This window comes from Ceratina calcarata, unplaced genomic scaffold, assembly GCF_001652005.2.
Source record: "Ceratina calcarata isolate Rehan_Ccalc_2016 unplaced genomic scaffold, ASM165200v1 scaffold50.2, whole genome shotgun sequence".
NCBI lineage: Eukaryota > Metazoa > Arthropoda > Insecta > Hymenoptera > Apidae > Ceratina > Ceratina calcarata.
The window spans coordinates 36,448-46,902 of NW_017174432.1; the positions used below are offsets into that span (position 1 = coordinate 36,448).

At 41.0% G+C, this 10,455-nt stretch overlaps 1 protein-coding gene across 11 annotated transcripts in view; it reads right to left on the minus strand.

The window, feature by feature from the left end:
- Syp (synaptotagmin binding cytoplasmic RNA interacting protein) overlaps positions 1 to 10,455 on the minus strand; it is a 54,011-nt gene that overhangs the window by 34,847 nt on the left and 8,709 nt on the right. For 8 of the 11 annotated variants that reach the window (XM_026816255.1, XM_026816254.1, XM_026816253.1 and 5 more), the window contains exons 5-11: positions 8,740 to 8,875; positions 5,339 to 5,544; positions 5,096 to 5,245; positions 4,854 to 4,999; positions 4,624 to 4,739; positions 3,209 to 3,223; positions 2,420 to 2,568 (exon numbers count right to left, since the gene is read on the minus strand). In XM_026816255.1, coding sequence (XP_026672056.1) covers positions 2,420 to 2,568; positions 3,209 to 3,223; positions 4,624 to 4,739; positions 4,854 to 4,999; positions 5,096 to 5,245; positions 5,339 to 5,544; positions 8,740 to 8,875 — 918 coding nt within the window. The remainder of the gene's footprint in view (positions 1 to 2,419; positions 2,569 to 3,208; positions 3,224 to 4,623; positions 4,740 to 4,853; positions 5,000 to 5,095; positions 5,246 to 5,338; positions 5,545 to 8,739; positions 8,876 to 10,455) is intronic. The other 3 variants (XM_026816256.1, XM_018029845.2, XM_018029847.2) reach the window with 3 other exon arrangements.

A 10,455-nucleotide genomic window follows, 5' to 3' on the forward strand; every position in this document is an offset into this window, starting at 1 on the left:
CAATTTAACATGTTATTAGACACATGCACAGGCAAAGCACCCATACACGTTCTTTCGTTTCACATGCTATGTTATCAGTATCTCTCTCGCTCTTCCACTCACTCTCTCTCTCTCTCTCTCTCTCTCTCTCTCTCTCTCTCTCTCTCTCTCTACCCTGCTTCTGTTTACCTATCTGTTTGCCTGTTAGACACGAATGGAAAACTGACACGAGAAGTCTTCGTCAGTGGAACTGAGACTTGAGAGCCATCGCAAGATGAAAACAATGAGAAAACGACAAAACACTACTTAGAGACAGGTACTCGACCTTGTTCGACGTCGAAATAACATCGAGATGTTAATGTATAAATTAACAAAGAAAATAGAAGAGAAGCAACGTCAAATCGAAGATACAGATCGTGTATCCATTTTTGCACCGAGGAAGACGTTCTGCCGGGGTAAATTCGCTCGATTCACCGAACGATCGTCCGGTCGAAGAGCGATTCGTTTGAGATACGAAACTGGTCCATCGATCTACGCATCTATTTGCTTACGCCTGTGCTAATCTATCCGTATTCCGTGTTCGACGATGCGTCCGTGAAACGATGATGGTCACGTTGTTCGCGCACAAGGTACCGAATGCTCTCTGGTATTCGGAAGACCCTGCGACTCGACGGCACAAATGCATACACACATATATACATACATACATGTATACGTACATACATACATACATACGTATATCTAGGTGCATCATATCCGAGCCACGAGACTCAAACGTCGCTCCTATCGAAATGAGAAATTATTACATTCGTGTGAACTGAACGTAATACGGACACCGAACGTCGCCGGTCATATATACGCGTACGCGTATGTACAAGGACGAGTATGCGATGGAATGAATGTCTACGTACCGATCGAACAGACCACCCCATTGCGAGAAAATCGTCCTGTTCGGACAAAGAATTCGAACGTTCCACTCGATCATCAACCGTCCGAGCTGCGTAATCCCAGTTACATCGCTTCCATCACAAGTACACACGGCTGTATATACGCGTACGAGCGTACGTAGAAAACACGTGCGTCGCGTGCAACGAAACGGGAACTCTCCTGTACACGATACCTTTAACCTACGACTAGAACGTTTGTCAAATATTACCGACGACGCGGTGGACATGTATCGTCAAAGGGGAGAAACCTATGCGACACGCAGTTCAGAAGCTTTTCTTTTACCACCTCTTCCGTTTTCTCCGCGTAACGAGCAGATGCGAAACGCGACAGAGGAGAAGAGAGAGATCGTGTATATCTGTAGCACACGTTTCGCTCTCCTCCTTATACATCTCCTCCCTCTCCTCTTTCAGGAGTTTTTCTTTTTTTTCGTTCCTCTCTTACGTCCCTAAATTCTGATAGCTTTTCCCGGCTATATTTTAATTTGCAAAATTTGGAATGGGTCTACCATGGCTCAGATATGATTAGCAAGCAATTTGAAAGTGGCAGTGTGTTCGGTTTATAGGATAACATTAGTACAAGCAATGGAATTAGTAGATGTAACAATGTAATAGGTTCGATCCCCCCGGCCGACCTTCTCACACTCTCGTTCTCTCTCCCTCTCTCTCTCTCTCTCTCTCTCTCTCGCAAAAGAGTGGGGACCATAGCGAATCGATCTTTCGAGCATGTCACAAACCAATTGCGAGTACGTTGAGTAGATGCAAGGTACGACTGTTTATGGATAAGTAAGTATCGCGTACGTAGTCGGGGAACGTGGATCGACGGATACGACGAGTGGATGAACGATACGGCGATGGAGAATGAACATACACGAGGCGATGAAGAGGAGGGATACGTCGTATCGATGGGAAGACTGATGCGTTCGCGTTCGATTCCTAATATTTACACGTAAAATTCTTGTCCAAGCGCACAATATGCAAACACACGAGCCGAGCGCGCGCATTCATCACATGTAACACACGTGTATACGTTAATTGTGAGAAGAGTACGCGATACGATATGCATAAGTTAACGCGCAGCTTGAAGATTGCGTATTTCAATTAAGTATGTACACATAAACCGTATGGCTTCTGAGCATAGGTACAGGTACTTACATCGGTGAGTAAGAAAATGAGCGCACACTCGTTCCAAGTTAAACGATACGATATATGGTGGTTTGTTTTGGCTGATTGTTTGGATGGTGTAAAGTGGATTTGTACGATCTATCTTTTGGGATACATCCTCGAACACTGTGCCACGGTCAAACTACTGCCGATTTATGTGTGTATACACGTATACGCGCATAGATACATACAGGGTGGCCATAGTACATAGATGCACGCGTATACGCATATACGAACACGCGGAATAACATACATACATAAAAGTATTAAAGAAAAGTAATAATGATTCGTAAACGAAAACGACTTTAGAACCATTAAAAAAGGCGACCCACCGGTTGAGGCTGCCTGCCTCTCCCTCTGGCAGGTGGTGGAGGCGGCGCGTAATCGAAATAGTAATCTTCGTATCGATAATAGTCATCGTAATATGGATCACTGTAGCCACCTCGATAATCCGCATAACCGTAATAGTCGTAATCATAATCTATAAAAACACACATTACAAATAGACCCAAATTTAGCCACGATATATCCAATTGGCGACTTATTCAAAACTATTACTTGTAATAATTTCGCAATTAAGAAAAAGCATGCCGGGAAAAGATGGTTTCAAAAAACTTCGGTGATAGGAAACAAAAAAAAGAAAAAGAAAAAAGTGTACAAAACACCGGAGTCGCGACGCAACCTTTCACCGCGCGATCATCGTCGTCATCGTCATCGTCGCTGTTGTCGTCGTCTTCGTCGTCTTCGTCGTCATAAGTAACAGGAAACGATGATCCGTTTTGCATTCGAATCGTCGCGTCGCGGGAACGCGTTCTACGATACTTATCGCAATTGCGATCGTAGAGACAGCTCGGTAATTACCCTACCACCATCACGTATCCTGACAAAAACTCCAAAACTTCCATTCGGATCATAGAACCGCGTCGTCTTTTATCGGAGAACCGCGGAGGAACCAACCCTTCAACAATTTGTTCGATTCGTTTAACGACCAATCGATTCGATGATCCGACGTCAGCTTATTTTCAACCATGGATACGTAATACCAAAAAAGGGAAATGATACAAAACTCTACCAAACGATACTCTACTACTTTCCACTCGTAATTCGATATCGCATCTTACCTATTTCCATGAGAGCTGAAACCAAATTTTTAGAATTTGTGATACGTACGAAATCAACAAAATACACTTACATAGGAACGAAGTAGAGAACAAACAGCATGAAAGAAATAAAAAAAAAGTAGAAAGAAAATAAACGAAAAATACTCATCTGGCAACACGAGTACGCGCTGATACAAAATAAAATTCACTCGATTACCATCATACGTGTAAATACAATGAAAACAAACAAAACGCATGCAATTACTTTCCTCACAGAAAAAGTGTTCATATGTATACATGAAATATATATATATACATACATATATATGTATATATGTATAGAAATATATATATGTAGATATTAAAGAAAATAGGTATCGCAGGAAGTGGTAGTGGTAAGGCAATAAGGTGCTCTTATCGTGATAATAGGCCACACCTGGCATACATATGCATGATCGTACATATGTACGTACGAGAAATATGCTATCTTTCGAATATTGACGTTCAACAAATTCGTACAGTCTCGTATTATAAATCCGATTGTTATACTCGTAATAAAAAAAAGAACAATGATAACGGCAAAATTATATATCGATAACGTCGATCACATTAAACGGTAATAATAAAAAGAGACAGAAAAGAAAACAGGGAAGAAACTGAACATTGCATGACAATAATCGTAGACGTATATATCATAGTAGGCTCGGACCAAATAAGACTCAAGAACAGTATCGTTCGAATACAACTATACCGACTAATGAACAAGAGAAAAAGAATATTATCCGACCACTTGTTCACCGCAACCTTGATGCGCGCTACAACGTGCACGAGGCTCTTCAATTTTCTTAATTGCTCGAATCGTCTACGTTCTCATTCCAAACTAAATTCGTCGCTCGTTCTATCGCGCACGTGAGCCAAGGTGTACGGTGACACAGTGAAAAATCCCCAAAAGCATGCGGGACGTCTGTGTTAACGTTACCATAAGACATAAACCGATATAAACGACCTAATAACGATTGTTTCTGAAAAATAAAGCATTAGTAGTTTAAACAAACGTCCAAATTCGTCGGCGAGCAACTCTCTCGGCCGATCACCGCGTTTCATTTTGATCCCGATCGAATCTCAATCAATTTCACGCGAAAAGTTGCGGTATGTACATAAATACAGAGTTCGACTCGTTACGCACGAAATATCGAATGTCATTGAAAAAATTGATCACACTCTAAGCCTAAGAACGAATCCGGCTCGTTAACGTTTCGATGAGAACAAATCGTGTAGCAGGTACACGTCGAATCGTTATTTAAAGGGTGAACGTAACACGAATCGGTGTTAACAAATAGTTATGTGTACTATATATACGCGCGTATGCACGATCAGAGTATCCCGAATAGGTTTTGGGATGTTTGCGATGGAAACGAAAACGTATCGATACTTACCGTAGTCCCCTCGTCCCATCTGTCCTCGCATACCTGCGCCAGTACCACGAGGACCTTGGCCGGGCCCGCGAACTGGCATCGGTCCTCCCATCATACTCGGATGCGACGGAGAACCCCTACAAACAGAAATTACACGCTACATGTAACAGAAGCGACTGCCATAAAGAACCGAATCGAGGCGGTGAATTAAATAAGAATCAACGTTGATTAAAAAATAAATGCCAACTAACCCGCTCCGACCCTGGAACATCTGCATCATTCTTCGCTCCCTGGCGCGTAGCATCTCTTCTTTCTTCTTCTTGTCGGATGGTGGTTTCGCGAGAGACACTTCGATGTGCGAGCCACCTATTTCCTTTCCGTTCAATTCGTTCATCGCCTTCGGTAAAGAGAAACAAGTACACGTTTAGACCGTTCCGTTCTCTGCGACCGCTGCCTCGTCTTATCGAATCGCGTGTCGCGGATCATCGCTTACCTTAACGGCGTTATCTCTCTCCTCGAAATGCACGAAAGCGTAGTCCTTGATCTTCTTTACCCTTTCGACGTTACCGAATTGCTCGAAGCTCTCCTTCAGCTTCTCCTCGGAACAATCTTGCGTCAGATTCTTCACGTACAGGACACGTACCTAAATGATTTGTAACGAAAACGTTTGTAACGAACAATTTGGCGCGAACGAGATCGAGAGAGGGTCGCGCGTTTTCTCGTCGTCGGGACTCACTTTAGACATGGTTTGTTCGTCAGGCTCCTCCTGTGGGTCGGCCCAATCGACTATGATATCACAGCCCCATACCTTGATGCGACCGGTACTCAATCTTCGTTTTGCTAAGGAAGCGGCTTTGTGAGATTCATATTCTAAGAAGCAAAAACCCCTATTTTTCTTCTTATCGTCCGGGGAACTGTAGATAATCACCTCGGTCAGGCCAGCTATACGATGAACAGTTACAGACAAAACAGATCTAAGAACGGACACCTTTGGAATACTAGGCAAATAACAGATACAATGTAGAAGTCTACAAGTTAAAACGAAAGAGCACGAGGAAAAGATGAAAGAAAGTAAATGAGAAAGCAAGATAGAAAGAAAGGGTAGAGATAGATAGATAGACGGATAGATAGAGAGAGAACGAGAGAAGAGCGGCGTAAAGAAATAAAATTAGATAAAAGATAGAAACGTAAATGAATCTTGAGAAAATCAACCAAATAAATTGTTTCTTTACGCCGGCTGAATTTCGATTTGATTCGATATACCGTTGATGTACCTGATAACAGTGTAAAACGCTCTTGACTGTACTGATTGTTTGGAAGACGTTTGAATTAAAGAAACAGAGAAATGGAAAGATCGAAAGAACGATGAGAGGGTAGGAAGGAAGGAAGACGAGTAACCACTCGATTAATCGAATCTATCGTATGATCAGATTATTGCCGAATGATTTGTACAGGACGTCCAGAGCTACCGTGGTTAAGAGAAATGATTATCTTTAACTGAAAAACGACCTCGTCTTTTAATCGTAGAACGTACAGACGTGTTTCTAATTTTGCACAGAATCATTTCTGATGCTTGGCAACGAGAAAATTAAAAGAACAGACGAAATAAGTAAGAGAATGAAAATGAAAGTGAAAAGTCAAGCTTGTTTCGTGATCCTACCGTATCAAAAATTCGATTTCTTTCTACGAACACGTTACACCTGCATCTACAGTACATATGCCGTGTATAAGTTTGTTCTCAAAATCTTTGTATCGGTAACGATAAAAAAAAAAGCAAACTAAAGAGAACTCCCCGATCGATATAGATTTTGAGAACGCGATGCGAACACCGTAATGTTGTAACCACGGATAGAAAATATGTAAGTACACCAGTATATGTAGATATGTAAAGAAAAAAACACTACACAGCTATAAATACGCTCGCAGGTACCTTCTTCCATATACCCATACATACCAAAACCGTACACCCAAACTATTCATTGCTCTAACTGCCTAAGTCGCATATACGCGAATCACGATCACGGGCGGAACGTAGTACGCTTTCAATCAATATATATATTTACACGTTAATGTGCGTACGTTATTTACACATTAATTTATATATCGTACACGTGAATACACACATAACATGCGGTCGCTTTTATCTCTACGAGTGCATACGTGTACGTTTATAGTTGATCGTATAGAACTGTGAAAATCGTTTGTAAAATTCAGCAAACTTTTCATAATAGACGACTAGACGTTAAACGCGGAACACCCTCATACGAATTGAGAGTAATTAAGTCGGTGTAATGGGGGGTAAGAAAAGAGAGAGAAGAGAAAAGAAAACAAAGAAAGCAACAGGGTGATGAGCCGTAGTATTTCGATGACTCTCTAACTAACTCTCAACAAATTTCAGCACGTATCTCGTTGCTTGAGAAGTAATGAATTGGAACACGCGTAGGTCGAGTCTATCGTTCTCGTCAAACAGAATGAACATGCTATTAGAATCGGCATGCATCGCAGTGATGAATCGACGATTATGTAGAAAACTTTCGGCTCGATGAAACAGCGTATGGTTTCCAGTACATATCTAATTAACGCTTGTACGCATTGTGTACTGGTATCGCAGACAAATTTTTTTTGCGATTAAGAGCCTTTTCACGTGTTCCACGGCGTGTTTCGCGTGCATCAAAAGCGAATGATAAAAATGATAGAATAAGTGTCGAGGTTCTCTGAAACGTTAATCGACTTCAGTATCATTGCCTATGAAAAAGCTCCAAATAGCCTTTTTATACTGCACAACGTTCAATTACTTATTTCATTCATTTACTATCTCTTCCCTATGTGGGCCAGTTCTCCTCTCCTTCCTCTCAGTTTAAGACCTGGCTCGCTCACGAGTATCCACGCATGTACATACGTGTGTTTTATATATACAACACAGACATGAATGAATGAGAGAACAAGGTAAAAATGTGCTTCGTCTTCGACAGAAATAAGTTATAGCCAATACATAGCTCTCGATCGAAACACCGTACGATCACGCTCCTAATTCCGTATTCATTCAACGTCGTACCCTGTGCATTCGATACGTATGTATTAAGATTTCTCCTCTCTGTGTCCAGCTTTGACTGTTACGTACAAGTATCCAGATATGCATACAATCGCGTCGATGGACTTTCCAGCTAGATCTATTTACGTTCACGTCGAAGCAAACTTGAAACAAACAAAGTTTTTCGCGTAGTAAAAAAAAATCTGTCGTACGCGAAATCTGGCGTACTTTCAATGGTTCCACGATGTATTACATACAATTACCCTCAAAATCAATTAACAGGTACGAAATGTTACTCTATCGAGGATGCGAAGCTAAGTAAATGAGAGAATTCATGAATATACGTGAATGAAATAACGTGTACGTGCAGGTACATTGACAAACAGTTTACTGAACGGTCAGCTGCTCGTGAAATCGAACAACGAAGTTAATCTTGTCTTGAGAATGGAAAAAAAATATAGATAAAAGAACAGAAAAGCGGGGAGAGAAAAAAATAACAAAACGAAAAAGCGGGTAATGTATAAACGACAATCAAGAACGTTTACGCTCCACACGTTTACTTACGATAGGTGCAATAATAATAATAATAATAATAATAATAATAATAATAATAATAATAATAATAAGTCGAATTTTATGATCGTGGGGAGAATATGACACAATTTGGTAACGAGAAAAATTAATCGATTAATCCGTACCATCTCTCTATATAGGTGTTAATTGGCAACAAAAAAGCAGTAAAATTATAAAAAGTGAAGATCACTTGTCGGAGATGAAGAAAATTAAAAAAAATAAATAAAAATAATAATAATATTCTGATGGGATCGTTGCGGCGAGAACGTGTGCGAAAATGTTTTACAGGTGAAAAATTATATGTTCCATGGCATATATATTACACGTACATATACCAATTTGAAAATAAATTTGCCTACATCGACAGCGATGCAAGAGGGCTGTAAGTAAACCCACCTGGCATCTCTCTTTTGACAGAAATCAGATAAACATAGCCGATCGTTAAAATATAATCGTTTCTGTCCCACCATTATTTTTCCCATATAACTTCCTTTGGTTACTGCTTGCTGATTTATGGACAATTGTCAACTTACGTGCGTGCTTTGTAAATTCTTCGAACAAGTCATCTCGGTCTCGATTCTTTGGAATATTTCCCACAAACAAGCGGTGATTGTTATAAGATACGGTAACACCAATCTTTTTCCCTTTCCGAATCTCATAATTATTCAGCTGTAAGAATAATGTGGAAGGAACGTGCCAATTAAGCTTGCCTTTTATAATTTCACCTGCTTATTGGCTGTCTGAACTTGTTGGGGTATCGTGAAGCGATCTTCGGGGACAATTTTTTTCAGTATCTTTTACAAAAAGGAACGGGGCAAGCTAATCGAACCGGTGAAAATGGGACTGAAGTCAACTATCGTACACCTATCGATGAGCAGAGGAGGCTGGATGGGGTCAGGGAAGAGGATGGGACAAAAGATAAAAAGTAGGCGAACAGATATCGAGGCAGGGCAGTGATGAGCGTAACGCGGTTCAACGAGACGCGGAAAGACCGATATCTTCCCAAGCCGTGGCCACTCGAAACACGCGGATAGGATCACGGATTGAGAAAATATTTGTCGTTCGAGTAAAATACTTCTCTTTTCAAACGAACATCGGTTTAATCGCGGTGAGTGGGTAGACGGACAGCAGATAAACATGTGTATATATATATATATATAATATATATATGTGTATAATATATATATATATATATATTTAAGTGAGCGGGAGTGCCTGTCCGTTTGTTAGCGAGCCAAACGCCCCAGCGGTCCACGCAGATCCCCCGTACCCCATGCTCGAGGCCCAATAAATGAATCACGTTAGCTTAATGCGACAATTGCTAAAAATCACGCGGCACAAAGCAGCGCGTTAATTCTCTTTTTTTTTCTTTTCTCACTGACTCGCTCTATAGTCTTTTTTAATAACTGTTTCGTCACATACAAAATTGCTTCCACATTTTTCGATCTAACTACTTTATCTCTTTTCCGTATTGTCAATGGCACAAAACAATGGCAACAATAAAACAAAGGCAAAAAGAAAAAGAAAACGGAACTACAAATACAAAATCGGCAACAAGACGAAGGTTCGAATGATCATATGATTTGATGTGTTGCGTGTGCCTGCGTGCGTATGTGTGTATGTATGTGTGTGTGTGTCCGCTTGTTAAATATGTGTGAAAATATGTATGCGTGTGTGTAGTAACAGCAGAGAGAGGAAAAGGCGATGATCATACTAGTAGTGGTGGTAGCGATGGTTTGGTACTTAAAACGACAGTGATGCGTTCCTACAATGATGAAGATGCGACTCGACAATGAGAATGATCACAGTTACGATACGATGATCGGAGCGACAGGACAATGACAACGACGATAACGGAAACGGAAACGGCAACGGCAACGGCGACGGAGACGGCGACGGCGACAGTAATGAGAAGGGAAGGATCGGAGAAGCCTTCCTCCCCTCTTCCCGGAATGGAAGGAGAAGGGAGAAAGGAAAAGATTCGAAAGTAAGTATATTCGAAAGCACGGAGAGAAAAAGAAACAGTTCTGAGGAAGCGTGTAATCGATAAGTCGACCTAAGTATGCGAGGAGAATAAGACTTGGACCAGAGAGATGCGATTGTTCACTAATAAACCGAGAGGCAAGGAGACTGACCAGAACCGAAAGTGTAATAGGTATGTAACCGCAAAATATCGTACGAGTTGCACGAGACGCACGATCGAGTCGTTGCATACATATATATATATATATATATATATATATATATAT